The 17,312-nt window shown below is 45.3% G+C and overlaps 1 protein-coding gene across 1 annotated transcript in view; it reads left to right on the forward strand.

Annotated features, from left to right (window-relative positions):
• Positions 1 to 17,312, forward strand: part of fer1l4 (fer-1 like family member 4) — a gene marked incomplete at both ends in the record, with an annotated part of 112,825 nt that overhangs the window by 78,717 nt on the left and 16,796 nt on the right. The window contains 7 exons of the mRNA XM_084315837.1: positions 135 to 245; positions 773 to 934; positions 3,017 to 3,191; positions 3,786 to 3,895; positions 7,484 to 7,597; positions 7,788 to 7,830; positions 8,681 to 8,775. Of these exons, the coding sequence (XP_084171963.1) occupies positions 135 to 245; positions 773 to 934; positions 3,017 to 3,191; positions 3,786 to 3,895; positions 7,484 to 7,597; positions 7,788 to 7,830; positions 8,681 to 8,775 (810 nt within the window). The remainder of the gene's footprint in view (positions 1 to 134; positions 246 to 772; positions 935 to 3,016; positions 3,192 to 3,785; positions 3,896 to 7,483; positions 7,598 to 7,787; positions 7,831 to 8,680; positions 8,776 to 17,312) is intronic.

Below are 17,312 nucleotides of genomic sequence, written 5' to 3' on the forward strand. Positions count from 1 at the left end.
GTGTGTGTGTGTGTGTGTGTGTGTGTGTGTGTGTGTGTGTGTGTGTGTGTGTGTGTGTGTGTGTGTGTGTGTGTGTGTGTGTGTGTGTGTGTGTGTGTGTGTGTGTGTGTGTGTGTGTGTGTGTGTGTGTGTAGCCGTGCCTGCCCAGGGACGTGGAACCCCAGCAGCCTCCCTACCTGCCAGAGCAGAGGTGCTACAGCATCCCTGATGGAGTCAGACCTGTCCTCAAGACATTCAGGATAGAGGTTATATATATACACATACAATAAACACATATATACACACATATATATTAGTGCTGTCAATAGATTAAAAAAATTTAACTAATTAATCTCACAATTTTCTGTAATTAATCTAGATTAATCTAGATTAAAAATTGCATTTTTCTACCTAAGACCGAAGCTTGTAACAGATATTTACTTGAGTAAAATCATGGAATTAATGTAAAATCTACACAAAGAAAGTATATTTAGATTCAAAGACTATTTTTTAATAGCTTTCTTTGAATACAGTTTCTCTCCTGTGAAATACAATGTTCATCAAAACCATCAACATTGACTCAGCTAGACCTCTTTCTTATATCCGCGGCGCTAAGATTGAAGATGTTTCACTCCATAGATTAATCTAGATTAATTTATTTTAATGCTTTAAATAATTTAAATTAATCTCCAAAGTTAAAGCATTAACTTTGACAGCCCTAATATATATATACACACACATATTATACACATACACACACATATAATTTCTCTATCTCCATCTCTCTCTCCAGGTGCTGTTCTGGGGCGTGCGAGACCTGAAGCGTGTCCAGTTGTTGGAGGTAGAGCGCCCCCTGGTGCGGGTGGAGTGTGGCGGCAGCCAGCTGGAGTCAGAGGAGATCGTCAGCTGTAAGACCAACCCTAACTTTAAAGAGCTGGCCCGATACTTTGATGCTGTAAGAACAGAATTATATTACTACCACTACTACTACTATTACTACTACTACTACTATTATTACTACTATTACTACTACTACTACTACTACTACTACTACTACTACTACTACTACTACTACTACTACTACTACTACTACTACTACTACTACTACTACTACTACTACTACTATACTACTACCACTAGTACCACTATTACTACTACTACTACTACTACTACTACTACTACTATTACTACTACTACTACTACTACTACTATACTACTACCAACCACTAGTACCACTATTACTATTACTATTACTACTACTACTACTACTACTACTACTACTACTACTACTACTACGACTACTACTACTACTACTACTACGACTACTACTACGACTAATAATAATAATAATGACTTGGATTTATATAGCGCTCTTCATGACACCCAGAGCGCTTCACAGAGTCCATTATTCGTTCATACACAGTCATACCGGTGGTGGTAAGCTACAATTGCAGCCAGAGCTGCCCTGAGGCAGACTCACGGAAGCGTGGCGAATAATCATTGCCTACGGCCCCTCCGACCACCACCAACATTCATTCACATGCATACACATTCATACGAGGCAAGTAGGTTAAGTGTCTTGCCCAAGGACACAACGGCGATGGGATGGACATGGGCTTGAGCGGGATTCGAACCACCAACCCTTCGATCATTGGACGACCCGCTCTACCCCTGAGCCAAAGCCGCCTACTACTACTACTACTACTACTACTACTACTACTACTACTACTACTACTACTACTACTACTACTACTACTACTACTACTACTACTACTACTACTACTACTACTACTACTACTACTACTACTACTACTACTATTGCTACTACTCAGGGGCGTAACTGACGCCGGGGACATCGGAAAGTGTCCCCCCCATGTTTTACCGTCCAAAGAGCTGAGTCTGACTACCTGTCCTATTATTATGCAAAGAGCAGTAGATGGGGGTCGCATTCTTGCCCTGCACGGGCCAAGTACCCACTCGCTAAAGTACTTGTCTTTGCATAATAATAGCTCGGGTCGTCAGCCTAGGTGTGTGTTAAAATACGTCAAACATATTGTTTACACTGTCTTTCTTCTATTATAACCCTCCCAAATCATATTCAGAAAGTATCACAGAGACTTCTATTGACCAAGGAATTAGTTATTATTTCGCGGTTTATTCACATAACGTTATATTGTTTACACTGTCTTTCTTCTATTATAACCCTCCCAAATCATATTCAGAAAGTATCACAGAGACTTCTATTGACCAAGGAATTAGTTATTATTTCGCGGTTTATTCACATAACGTTATATTGTTTACACTGTCTTTCTTCTATTATAACCCTCCCAAATCATATTCAGAAAGGCACACACAACATATTCCAGTTAACGGTATATATTTTTTAATGATTCGTTATGGCGTAATCAATACTTCCATCGTATAAATTGCGTTCGCGACCTCCGTGTTTTGGGGGTAGTCATCAGAAACCTCGGATCCGGGATTCGCTCCCATCCGTCGGGCAAGAACTGTGGGTTTTCAGCCTCTCTCTCTGGAGCTTAACGGAGTTTCCTCCGGAGTTTCTGGAGGAGCTTGCCGCGGCTCATGCGCATGCGCACGCTCAACCAATCAGAGAGGGGCTTCGCTCAACCAATCAGAGAGGGGTCTGCAGAAATAGAGTTCAACCAATCAGAGAGGGGTCTGCAGAAATGCGGCTACGAAATGTAGAGACGCAGAGGGGGGGGGGGGGGGGGGGCCCTAACCCCCCCCCATCGACGTCACTCGCCACGCCCCCAAATCTGTCCCCGGCACACATTGAGAGAGAGTTACGCCACTGCTACTACTACTATTACTACTACTATACTACTACTACTATTACTACTATTACTATTACTACTATTACTACTACTACTATTACTACTACTACTACTACTACTCAGCTAAATTACTAAATGTAAATGTACTACTTCTATTACTACTACTACGACTACTATGTCCTGAAATCTGATGCAAAGTTTGTGTTCCTTCTTCCTGCTTCCTCTTCCTGTCATCCAATCAGGAGCTTCCGGAGCTGACCTACCTCCACCCTCCTCTGACGGTGTTTGTGGTGGAGCAGAGGGCGTTTGGCCGCAGTGCTCTGGTAGGAACCCACGTGGTCCAGAGCCTCATGGCCTACGCTCCACCTGAGCTGGGGGAGGGGCTAGAGGAGGAAGAGGAGGAGCCTAAACCACAAGGTACGTTTGTGAAAATGTTTTGTCGCCTTCCGTTGTGAAAAAAGACTGCCTCACTTGATCTGTCAAAGTTCAAATTAGTTCAACTTTGACCTGCAAAATCACTTGACACACCTACCTCAACCAATCAGTTGAGAAGATACTGCACCAGCATGCACGGACCCTAATGTGGACACAAAGACTTGAAGCATTATTGGGGCAGGGGTCAAAAAACAAAAGGGTACTTCAATCTTTAGAAAAACGAGGAGTTCCATACTACATAGGGGTTTGGCCTATGGGAGAGGGGAGTTCCATACTACATAGGGGTTCAGCCTATGGGAGAGGGGAGTTCCATATCACATAGGGGTTCAGCCTATGGGAGAGGGGAGTTCCATACTACATAGGGTTCAGCCTATGGGAGAGGGGAGTTCCATACTACATAGGCTTCAACCTGTGGGAGAGGGGAGTTCCAGAGTCTGGTCCCTATGACTGTATAGTTTCCAACTGAAACAAAATGTTGATTTGTCCCTACCCTCTATGTACAGTACGTAATCAGGTATGGCGTAAGGATGGCCTTAAAACACTGAGGATGTTTGTGTTCCTCTCTGACTCCTCCAGTGATGAAGAAACCTCCAGCCAACGCACTGGCCACCGTGAAGAGTATGGAGCTGGGAGGGCTGTCAATCAAACAGACAAAGATCCCCATCAACCCTCTCAACCTGATGTCTGTATGTATAATACCTACCTGTTCTGTTCTGTTCTGTTCTGTTCTGTTCTGTTCTGTTCTGCTCTGTTCTGCTCTGCTCTGCTCTGTTCGGTTCTGCTCTGTTCTGCTCTGTTCTGCTCTGCTCTGTTCTGCTCTGCTCTGTTCTGCTCTGTTCTGTTCTGTTCTGTTCTGCTCTGTTCTGTTCTGTTCTGTTCTGTTCTGTTCTGTTCTGTTCTGTTCTGCTCTGCTCTGTTCTGCTCTGTTCTGTTCTGCTCTGTTCTGCTCTGCTCTGTTCTGTTATGCTCTGTTCTGCTCTGTTCTGTTCTGCTCTGCTCTGTTCTGTTCTGCTCTGTTCTGCTCTGTTCTGCTCTGTTCTGTTCTGTTCTGTTCTGCTCTGTTCTGCTCTGTTCTGCTCTGTTCTGTTCTGTTCTGTTCTGCTCTGTTCTGCTCTGTTCTGTTCTGTTCTGTTCTGCTCTGTTCTGTTCTGTTCTGTTCTGTTCTGCTCTGCTCTGTTCTGCTCTGTTCTGCTCTGTTCTGCTCTGTTCTGTTCTGCTCTGTTCTGCTCTGTTCTGCTCTGCTATGTTCTGCTCTGTTCTGTTCTGTTCTGTTCTGTTTTGTTTTGTTCTGTTCTGTTCTGTTCTGCTCTGTTCTGCTCTGTTCTGCTCTGCTCTGTTCTGCTCTGTTCTGTTCTGCTCTGTTCTGCTCTGTTCTGCTCTGTTCTGCTCTGTTCTGTTCTGTTCTGTTTGTTCTGCTCTGTTCTCGTAAAGTTGGACATTTCCATGTTCACCACTAGGAAGTTGCACTGGAATGGCCAACCTGGTAAATACTGGCGGTAACGTCAAGCAAGTTCCAGAGTGTTCCAAAGTTGAGACGTATCACTGGCCTTTTACCTTTTGTCGTGCAAACATCCTTCATTATGAACACGGACCATGAGCATCATGAGACATCTTCAGTCACCATCAGACATCATGACATGAGACATCTTCAGTCATCATCAGAAATATGATGAATGCACCATTACTCTTATATCAGGCTCTTCTCCATCTACATGCTCCCCCTGGCCGAAATCATCCAGAAACACAACATTTCATATCACTTTTATGCCGATGACTCCCAAATCTACCTTCCCCTCAACCCCTCTGACACAGCTAACCTAGACTCTCTTAAAACCTGTCTTAGGGACATACAAAGCTGGATGGCCCTCAACTTCTTACAGCTAAATGAAAATAAAACGGAGATCATTTTGTTTGGCCCCCCCTCTTCCACCAAAACACTCTCCAACAGCCTAGGACAACTCTCCACCCACCTCAAACCCCACGTCAAGAGCCTGGGTGTAATCTTTGACCCAGAGCTCAAATTCGACCGGCAGGTAAATGCCGTAGTCAAATCATGCTTCTTTCAACTCCGCAACATCAGTAAAATTAAACCAATCCTCTCACCCGTTGACCTGGAAACGGTAGTCAATGCATTCATAACCTCACGCCTTGACTACTGCAATGCCCTCTACACCGGCATCAGTCAGACAGCCATGTCCCGCCTCAAAATGGTCCAGCACTCTGCAGCTAGGTTCCTTACCGGTACCAGAAAGAGAGAGCACATCACACCAGTCCTAGCCTCCCTACACTGGCTCCCAGTCCCATTTAGAATAGACTTTAAAATCCTCCTCCTCACCTTTAAAGCACTATCGGGTGCAGCACCCTTATACATCACCGAACTCATCACCCCCTACGCAGCACCCAGGTCACTAAGATCCTCCAACCAGGCTCGGCTGGTCCCCCCCCGCACCAGACTCAAAAAGAGAGGCGATCGCTCCTTCAAGGCCGTGGCCCCCAAGCTATGGAACCAGCTTCCCCTGGAGATCCGATCTGCCCCCTCACTGGAGACATTTAAGGCCCGTCTAAAAACCCACTTCTATTCCCTGGCCTTCAATAAACCCTGATTCTCCCACACCCTAACTCACACACTCCCATGTAATTTTATCCTGCCCCCTCCCTCTTGTATCTCTTATTATGCTCCTCTTTCCCCTGTGTGCTACTGTACTTTGTGTTCCCCTATTCGTGTGTTGTCTTACTGTCCTACTCTCTGAATGTACTGTCTTGTCCTGCTGTGCCTTTTTATATTTTTGTATTTGTGTATTTTATATTAGGACATTGATTTTAAGCTCTGATTGTACAGCACTTTGGTTGGCTCTTGGGCTTTTAAACGTGCTATATAAATAAATTACTTGACTTGACTTGACTTGACTTGACATACTGGGATTCCTAAAAGTTGATCACATCACCTAACTAGCGCACACATGACTTGGTCACATGATAGATAATTTTACGAGTTGACAAAGACCAACCGAACGCACCATTACTCTTATATCACCCCCAGGCTCTCCTGAATGCACCATTACTCTTATATCACCTCCCAGGTTCCACTGAACGCACCATTACTCTTATATCACCTCCCAGGTTCCACTGAACGCACCATTACTCTTATATCACCTCAGCTGAATGCACCATTACTCTTATATCACCTCAGCTGAATGCACCATTACTCTTATATCACCTCAGCTGAATGCACCATTACTCTTATATCACCTCAGCTGAATGCACCATTACTCTTATATCACCTCAGCTGAATGCACCATTACTCTTATATCACCTCAGCTGAACGCACCATTACTCTTATATCACCTCAGCTGAATGCACCATTACTCTTATATCAGGCTCCACTCAACGCACCATTACTCTTATATCAGGCTCCGCTGAACGCACCATTACTCTTATATCACTTCCTAGGCTACGCTGAACGCACTATTACTCTTATATCACCTCCGCTGAACGCACCATTACTCTTATATCACCTCCCAGGCTCTGCTGAACGCACCATTACTCTTATATCACCTCCCAGGCTCTCCTGAATGCACCATTACTCTTATATCACCTCCCAGGCTCCGCTGAACGCACCATTACTCTCATATCACCTCCCAGGCTCTGCTGAACGCACCATTACTCTTATATCACCTCCCAGGCTCTGCTGAACGCACCATTACTCTCATATCACCTCCCAGGCTCTGCTGAACGCACCATTACTCTTATATCACCTCCGCTGAATGCACCATTACTCTTATATCACCTCCGCTGAACGCACCATTACTCTCATATCACCTCCCAGGCTCTGCTGAACGCACCATTACTCTTATATCACCTCCCAGGCTCTGCTGAACGCACCATTACTCTCATATCACCTCCCAGGCTCTGTTGAACGCACCATTACTCTTATATCACCTCCCAGGCTCTGCTGAACGCACCATTACTCTTATATCACCTCCGCTGAACGCACCATTACTCTTATATCACCTCCGCTGAACGCACCATTACTCTTATATCACCTCCGCTGAACGCACCATTACTCTCATATCACCTCCCAGGCTCTGCTGAACGCACCATTACTCTCATATCACCTCCCAGGCTCCGCTGAACGCACCATTACTCTTATATCACCTCCCAGGCTCTGCTGAACGCACCATTACTCTTATATCACTTCCTAGGCTACGCTGAACGCACTATTACTCTTATATCACCTCCGCTGAACGCACCATTACTCTTATATCACCTCCCAGGCTCCGCTGAAGAAACTGGCGAAGAAGGAGGAGTTGGAGGAGGAGACGCCAGAGAAGGAGGAACTTGATTGGTGGAGCAAATACTACGCATCACTAGAGGAGCTGGAGAAAAAGGTTGTCTGTCTGTCTGTCTGTCTGTCTGTCTGTCTGTCTGTCTGTCTGTCTGTCTGTCTGTCTGTCTGTCTGTCTGTCTGTCTGTCTGTCTGTCTGTCTGTCTGTCTGTCTATCCATCCAGATCTACAAATCTGTTCTCTGTCTGTCTGTTTGTCTGTCTGCCCCCCCCCCCCCCCCCCCCTCTCTCTAGGCTACCCTGGAGGCGGAGAAGTTGGAGAAGTTGGCAGAAGCAGGTATGGTATGATACTACTGTCTGTAGATGGAGATGGAGAGTCTGGTGAGACCAGTTGTTAGATGAAGAGTCTGGTGAGACCAGCTGTTGAGTTGAGGGTTTTGAACCAAGGACCTTCTTACTGTGAGGCAGCAGTGCTAACCACTGAACCCAGGACCTTCTGACTGTGAGGCAGCAGTACTAACCACTGAACCCAGGACCTTCTGACTGTGAGGCAGCAGTGCTAACCACTGAACCCAGGACCTTCTTGCTGTGAGGCAGCAGTGCTAACCACTGAACCCAGGACCTTCTGACTGTGAGGCAACAGTTCTAACCACTGAACCCAGAACCTTCTTACTGTGAGGCAACAGTTCTAACCACTGAACCCAGGACCTTCTTACTGTGAGGCAACAGTTCTAACCACTGAACCCAGGACCTTCTTACTGTGAGGCAGCAGTGCTAACCACTGAACCCAGGACCTTCTTACTGTAAGGCAGCAGTGCTAACCACTGAACCCAGGACCTTCTTACTGTGAGGCAACAGTGCTAACCACTGAACCCAGGACCTTCTTGCTGGCTGTGAGACAACAGTGCTAGGCACTGTGCCACGATGCCACCTCTATGTTTTACAGTGTGTATGTTTATGTCACGTGGGGGTACCTCTATGTTTTACAGTGTGTATGTTTATGTTATGTGGGGGTACCTCTATGTTTTACAGTGTATGTGTTTATGTTATGTGGGGGTACCTCTATGTTTTACAGTGTGTGTGTTTATGTTATGTGGGGGTACCTCTATGTTTTACAGTGTGTATGTTCATGTTATGTGAGGGTACTCTTCCAGTACTGTACAATCTTGTTGTGTTTAAATGTGCAGACGGGGGCGCTCTGACCATCGCGGAGGAGGAAGACGAGGTTGTCATGGAGATAGAACCTCCCAAACCCAAACGCAAAAAGATCGCTACCCTGCAGGTCAGATTACTAGTAGAGTAGGCCTACTTCACTTTCACTGTTGTTTATCTTCTCTGCCTGTCTGCTACAGTGCTGTCGATGAGTCAGAACTGAATGAAGGGATTTCTGCACCAACATCACGGCCTGCTCCAGAGTCACACAACAATATTGATACTAATCTCCTCTCTGCGCGTTCAGTAGAAAGCTACCATTTGCAAGTTAGCCTAGCTTAGCACAAAGCCCATGTGGACCACTAGCTTAGCTTAAAACTGTGTTTTTGGCCAACAGTTAGGCTAGTGGTCCATATCAGCTTCCATTAATGTGTGCTAAGCTAGGCTAGCTTGCAGACGGATAGCTTTCTACTGAACTGAACACACAGATTGATTGATTGATTGATTGAAAACTTTAATTAACAGATTGCAGAATGGGTACAGTACAGTACAACTCAATACACACAATTGTTAAGGGGATGCAGACCAGAGAAAGACTTTCATCCCCCATTTTCAATGCATAATGACATTTATGACATACACAACATACAGATATAAAAATCTAATCTAATCTAATCTAATCATGACATTTATGACATACATGACAGATATACAGTACTGTTACATTTGTGACATACAAGATATGCAAATATACAGTACTGTTAAACAGTAATCCTAACAGTAAATACATACGAGGGGGAGGGAAATGTACATTAGGAGGGGGTGGGTGGGTGGGAGGATGTTCGGACATTTACGAGGGCCAGTTTCGAATTGCAGCCTCCCGTAGGTGCTCTTTGAGAGCGGTTTTGAAGGTGGGTAGGGATTCACATTTTTTTACGGCTGTGGGTAGGGCGTTCCACATTGATGTGGCATAATTGCGAAACGTGTTTAGTCCCTTGTTTGAGCCGAATCTGGGTTGCAAATGATTTGTGGAACTCCCTCTGGTGTTGTGACCGTGGTATTCACTGATCTTTGGGAAGTACCTCGACATGTACATGGGTACCTTAGTGGTGTAGTGTATCTTTTTTTTTTTTTGATCAAATTTTTTATTGACATTCTCACAAAACAAGACAACACATTAACCACAATCACAATACATAGAACTTCACAAGAAAAAAACAAAAACAATAATAATAATGACTAACAATTATACAGACAAGAGAAAAGAAACCAGAGTTCAACCTACTAAATTAATTCCAAGGGGTACTATCTAATAAATGGTCTTTCCCAGTGTTCAGTCCCGCTTCCCGGCCGTGTGACCCTATATTAATAAAACGTACATCTCCAATCCACCACAAGGACCATTTTTTGGGGGAACACGACCTGAAACCAGAGCAATGAACCTTCATGAAAAAACAAAAACCTGTAGGTGTTCCATAGACTCACAGAGACCGTGTAAAAGTGGCCAAACAGTGAAGAACTAGTTAAATAGCTGCCCCCCCATAATATCCCAGCTAAACTCAAGATGACAAGACAAGGGACAAGACAGACAAAAACATTTCCTCCTCCCCCTCCCAAGAGACTGCCGGACTCACCCGAACACGCACCCCAACCCCGCTCAGCCGCACACTGCGGTCTTTACCTTCTCAGCTGCTGCGAACCACAGGTCAATTCCAGCCTGCCCCACCCCAATCACCCGGGCTGTGGATATCTCAAGATAAATCACATCCAATAGAGTTAGGGACCAGTTAATCATTGTAAGCTTCTCAGGCTCCTTCCATCTCATTGCTATTAGCTTCTTCGCTGCTGTGACGCCCGCTAGGACAACCCTTTTCAGTTGTACGGACGCGGGTAGTGTCGTTATATCGTTCAGGAGTAGCGTAACAGCTGTGAATGGGATAGTTAAGCCACACAGATCTGAAAGTTTGTCCGTTATTGACCTCCAGAAGCGGGCCACTGGTGGGCAATCCCAATACATATGCATATAAGTGCCTGTGGCCTTTTGAGAGCACAAAGTGCACCGAGAGTCGGTTATCAGTCCCATAGCAAATAGCTTCCTAGGTGTAAGATAGGTCCTATGAATATAATTAAAATTAATTTGCTGGTGATTGGGGTTGCGGGAAGATAATGCCACATTTGCCCAAACATCATCCCAGTCAAACTCGGGGTCCAACTCCGGGATATCCACACGCCAGATTGTATCCAATGATAAATTTTTATACGTGGATTGAATTAAGAGCGTATAAAAGTCGGAGACAAACCCTCTGGATGTCGTCCTGTCCACTATAAGCCTGAGGAAGGGGTGTGGGTGCAAGGCTTGAGCCCACGGTACGCCATGCGCCCTCAGTGCTGACCTTAGTTGAAGGTAAAGAAAGAAGGACTCGCCGGGAAGATCATAAAATTCTCTTAAGTCCTGAAACGCACGGAGGCCGTTCTTATCATAAATATCCTCCAGAGTATGCACTCCCCTCCTTTGCCATTGAGGAATATTAACCGGCTTGTGTCCAACAAGTAATTGCTTGTTATTAAAAATTGGAGAGTCCAGGTGCCAAGGGCATTTAACCCCACACGACCTCTGTACATTACGCCACGTTTGGATCACGTGAGTTATGATCGGTCCATACCTCAGCCGGCATTTCGCAATAGAGACAGTGGAGTACACTACATCCTGCAATCTTAGCGGAGACACCGCCGCCGCTTCTAAGGAGCGCCACGATACAGCCTCTACAGGGTCTAGCCAGCACATCAGAGGTCTCAGTGAAAAGGACCAGAAATAAAGTTTAAAATCAGGGATTGCGAGGCCCCCATCTTGTTTCCTACGTTGAGTAGTAGCCCTTTTGATTCTCGGGCGTTTGTTATTCCAGACAAACTTAGATACCATCGATTGTACCTTGCGCCAGTGGTCTATTGGAGGGGGCAGGGGGAGCATTGAGCTAATAAAATTTATCCTAGGCAGGATGTTCATTTTGATTATGGAAGCCCGGGCTTGTAAGGAGTTAGGAAGGGACGACCACCTGTCTAGATCCTGGCGTATTTTATCATAAGTACCCGTGAAGTTGTACTTAGTAGTTTGGTTCAGCGTGGGGAATATCTCTATGCCCAGGTATTTAAAATGTTCTACTATGGGGATATCAGCTGGTAGTCGTACCGCCTTGGCCAGTTCATTAAGAGGTAGGCAGGCTGATTTGTTCCAGTTAATCTTAAAACCTGACAATTTACCAAAGTCGTCGATTATCCTCAATAATTTTGTGGCCGACCGGGAGGGGTCGTCCATGAAAATCAGCAGGTCATCCGCATAGAGAGCAATTTTGTGTGGAGTATTGTTGACCATTATGGGGACGATGTCCTCCGATTGCCTAATAAATTGGGCCAAAGGTTCGAGGGAAAGCGCGAACAGTCCCGGGCTCAGAGGGCAACCCTGTCTAGAAGATCTGGAGACTGGAAAGAGTGTGGAACAGTTTTTGCCTGTCAGTATCATCGCAGACGGCGAGGCATACAGGACTTTAATCATATGAATAAAACTCTTTCCAAGACCCATGACCTCAAGTACCTTCCACAGGTATGACCACTCAAGTCTGTCAAACGCCTTCATGGCATCCAAAGACAGAACTGTGGATGGAGTTGTATTGTCTTTACTGTTATCGATTACATGCAACAGCCTCCTAAGATTATCTGCAGCCAGACGCCCCGGGATAAAACCAGTTTGATCGCAGTGTACCAATACAGACATAAATCTCTGCAGGCGACGGGCCAGCACCTTGGCAAACACCTTTAAATCGGCCCCGAGAAGACTCAAGGGTCTATAGCTACCACAATCATTGGGATCTTTGTCCTTTTTGAGAAGTAAAGAAATCAACGCCATATTGACATCTCTTGAGAACTCCCCTTGTTCGATAGCGTAATTGATCATATCGAGCATCAATGGACCCAGTTGGTCCCAGAAAGCTAAATACACTTCGGGTGGAATACCATCCCAGCCTGGCGCCTTACCCCTCTGCATTTCAACAATAGTCTCCCTCAATTCTACGAGAGTAATCGGTCTCCCCAGTTCCTTGGCCTCTTCCTCAGAAATGTGGGGTATCTCAAGCCCGCCAATGAACGATTCAAATCTAGAGTCATCCAGATTACCCTCTGAGCTATATAACTGTGAGTAAAACTCTTTAAAAGTGTCATTGATCTTTTTCGAATCAGTAGTGACTGCACCCTGGCTCGTCTTAATCGAGGGGATATCTGAGAAATGATCATTTGAGCGTATTTTCATTGCCAATAGATGGCTAGGTCTGGAGCCGTGAAAATAGTAATTTTGTCTTGTCCTATGTATCAAAAACTCAGACTGTTGTTTAAGTATGGAGTTTATTTCTTTTTTGACTATCTTACGTTGTGTGTTTAGTCGTTCATTATAGTCAGTTTGCAAGGATGCGTATAGGTCCGCATATAATGATTCCAGTCCTTCTAGCTTTTTTGACCGGGATTTTCGCAAATTGGAGGCAAATAGTGTGACATGACCCCTGATGAATCCTTTCAATGCGTTCCACAGGACCCTAGGGTCTTCTACTGTGCCAACGTTGATCTGCAAAAATTCAGCTAGTTTACTCCTGAACTCAGAACAGAAGTCATCGTTCTTTAGCAAGGTCGAATTAAAACGCCATCTGGGAGCTCTTGCGGAGAGCCTGCCAAAGGTTGCCGTAAGGAAAATCCCCTTGTGGTCTGAGAGAGCCAAGGGAACCAATGAGACATCGAAACTATCAAACATATTAGGGGACGCGAATGCATAGTCAATTCGAGAGAAGCTTTTGTGTCTGGCTGACAGGTGAGAGTAATCTCTGAGGGTGGGGTTGCATAAGCGCCAGAGGTCTGTGAGCCCCGTGTCTTTGGCCCACATCCTGAGGGCCTTAGAGGCCCGTTTCTGGTCGCTCGTTTCAGAGGGCCCGGACCTATCCATCTCCGCATCCCAGCACGCATTAAAATCGCCACCCACAATGAGAGCGTATCCATTAAGTTCCAACATATTCTTCGTGATTGTATTATAGAACGCTGAATCAAATGTGTTAGGAGCATACAATGCTATTATAGCCATTTTCCTATGCAAGAATTCAACTTTTGCTATAGTAATCCTTCCCTCCGTGTCCGACCATACATCCAAGATTTTGATATCAAGGTTACGTCTTGTAACTATGACTACTCCTTTCGTCTTATCATCGGCTGAGGATGAGGAGATAACGTGATATTGCCGATTTGCCAGTCTTGACACGTCACCTACCATTAAATGCGTCTCACTAAGGAGAGCAAGGTCAATATTTCTCCTCTTCAATAGCCAAAGGACACTGGCACGCTTGTGTGGGGCGTTAAGCCCTCCTGCGTTCCAAATTAAAATATTCAATTTAGCCATGGTCGAGCTTGTATAAGTGCGTAGAGAACATACCCGTGCAGCCAGGCTGAGTACAGAGGTGCCGATCCCGGCGGGCCCGGACGGTCAATCCCAGGAGTTCAGAGGAGGAACACTTACACATATATAAGACAACAGTACATAGAACACATAAAAATACCACCCCAGCTACAGCCCCCCCTCCTTCTACTCTAAACCCTAACCCACCCGTCCTACTATAAGTTCCTCTATACCCACTCTCCAATCCCCACCCTATGCCCCATCCACTGAGGATGGTCATCTTCCTATCACTTCCCACTAGAGACATGGATCAATAAGACGCTTCCCACTCCCACCCCCCTCTAGATAAACCCCTGAGTAAACCCCCACTAGTCCAATAAACACAAATAATAATAAAATAAAATTCAATAAAGATATCGGTCGAAAACCACCTGAGCCCTGGCCCCAACATGAGACAACCATAATGGTAAAAATAGCCATTATTAAATAATAACTCCGCATCAACCTGCGGCCCTCTATTTCCGAATCTGCGCTTCAACATCACATTGTTATAGCCCAAAAAGGTATAGGAAAATTCAATACAAAATTAAATTAAAGCATCCCAGCCGATAGTCTAAGGCAGGTTCGGGTCACAGGTTAATTGTGCAAAATTGTGTGAACAGTGTCAATTAAACAATGACAAAAAAAAAGGAGGAAGGGAAAAAAAAAGGTTATGGTCAAAGTGCACCCCTTTAGCCGTCCCTCTGATCAGGCACAACGGCTGAAATGACCTAACCTATGTAAGAATAGAATTAAACACAATCATTCATTAATCAATCCGGGGATGGTAATAGGCAACACCTGACACCACCTGTCATCATACATTGTTTCAATAAAGATATCGGTCGGAGCAGTTAGTCCAAGGTAGGATCGAATCACAGTTAAATTGCTCATTCAAATGCCCTTAAAACAGCGACACTAATTATTATACAATTACTCAGCATCAACCCTGTAACCAACTACCTTGGAGTCTGCATATTAATGTCGCAACGTTATAGCATAAGTGGATCACGGAAAATTCAAAACACATTTAAGGCAGATTAGCAGTTAGTCCAAGGTAGGATCGGATCACAGTTAAATTGCTCATTCAAATGCCATTAAAACAGCGACAATAATTATTATATAATTACTCAGCATCAACCTGTAACCATCTACCTTGGAGTCTGCATATTAATGTATCAACGTTATAGCATAAGTGCCTCACGGAAAATTCAAAACAAAATTAAGGCGAGTCAGCAGTTAGTCCAAGGTAGAACCGGATCACATTTAAATAGCGCATATAGATGACATAAAAACAGCGACAATAGGAAAGAAAAAAGAAAGGAAGAGAGGGTAATGGCTAGAGTGCAAGCCATATAACCATATAGCCATGAAGTGCAAGCCATACCCGACCCAACCTGTTATCAAATATTGTATATGCATATTCAACCGACCTTGGCATCTACTTTGGATCACCAAAGCTCAAAACAACCTGGATATAAAAATAAAAAGCATACCAGAAGTTAGTTAGGGACTCGGTCGCTCTTGAACTGTGCAAACCAATGTCCCTTTGAACAGCAACAGCAACCAAAATACGTAACCATTAACGAATGTCTCAGCGCAGACCATAGTCGAAGCCCGCTGGCTAGCCCGAGGCTAGCGCGTAAGCTAGTGACGAATCCGGATAGCACGTTAGCCTACTATGTACATTGTTCAGCTAGCTCGTTAGCTTCCAAAGAGGCGATACACAAGTACGACCATGAGGTCAGCTTTAGCAAGTAACAGAAGTCATTGGGAAGCCCCGCTAGTTGGATGGGCAGAGGACAGTTAGCATGTCTGGGCATGACAGCAAGTGTTTGTGAATAGTCGACCTAATCAATGTATATAGGCCCAAACCGCCAAGTCACTCACCCTCCATAGATATCAAGCAACAGACTCGGGTGTCTCCGCGAGATATTCCTTCGCTTTAGCCAACGACCAAAACAAACGCTGACCACCGACCTTCTCCAACACAGATAGTTTCGCGGGAGCGAATAACGTGGGCCTCAGGCCTAGTTTCCATAGCTTAGTCAGGACCACCTTGTACTCGGCTCTCTGAGCTTGAACCTCCGGTGTAAAGTCCTCGAAAATGGCCACTTTGTGATCGCCAAGCCTCAGAGTACCCCTTCTGGTACGAGCCGACCGCATGATGATTTCTCTCTGTTGGAGTCTGTTCAGCTTGACTATGATGGGCCTCGGTTCTTTGTTCACGCCGGGAGAAAACCTGCCCGCTCTGTAGGCCGACTCACAGATAGGAGGCGAGGGGAGGACGTCCGTCCCTAGTATCTTCTGCAGCAGTTCGGGCATGGTCTCAGAGACGGCCTTCACCGCTGGTCTCCGGTACTCCAACAATCCTGACGTTGTGGCGTCTATCCCGGGACTGCATCTCCTCCATCGCCGACTGTAGTTTGTTGACTTCAGTCTGCCTAGCCAGCAGGGCGGATTCAAGACCCGCCATCTTCTCACACTGTGATGATACCTCCGTCGTTAGCATGGCTAGTTCGTTAGCATTAGCCGATGAGGCAGCGTGAATCGTCTCCATCTTGTCTGTCAGCGGGACTACCGCCAGCCGTATTTCTTCTGATATCTCACGACGGAGGCTGATACAGAAATCCGCCAACACTTTCTTCTGTGCTTCAGCGATGCGTGCCTCAGAGTCTGCGTGTACTTTCTTCTGTGCTTCAGCGATGCGTGTCTCAGAGTCCGCGTGTAGCTTGGTCATGACCAAGAGCACAGCTTCGCTTAACTCCCCGACAGCGGGAGACGGTGCGGCCATGCTCGGCGGTGTCGGTGTCGTGCCTAATTCTTTCATGGCTCTGGTTTCCACCCCCGCCATCGTAGAAAGTCGAAAAAAGTTGATGAATGTATACTAAACACGACGACCTAGCAAACAGATAAAAAACAAATAAAAATAAAATAAAGACTAATGGGGAGAAACGTATATTCAGCACGGTAGAAGGGAGCTCATGTGAAACACGTCTACTCCATGATCGCTCAGCTCCGCCCCTATTTCTATAGAAAAGTTAAAAATATTATAATAATAATATATATATATATATTTTTTTTTTTTTGAAAACCGATACCGATATTTTCCAATATCACATTTTAATGCCGATATCGGCCGATAATATTGGTAGGCCGATAATATCGGACATCCCTAATTGAAAGTAATTTTGAAGGTAGTC

Source organism: Notolepis coatsorum, assembly GCF_963971535.1.
Source record: "Notolepis coatsorum genome assembly, chromosome: 6".
Lineage (NCBI taxonomy): Eukaryota > Metazoa > Chordata > Actinopteri > Aulopiformes > Paralepididae > Notolepis > Notolepis coatsorum.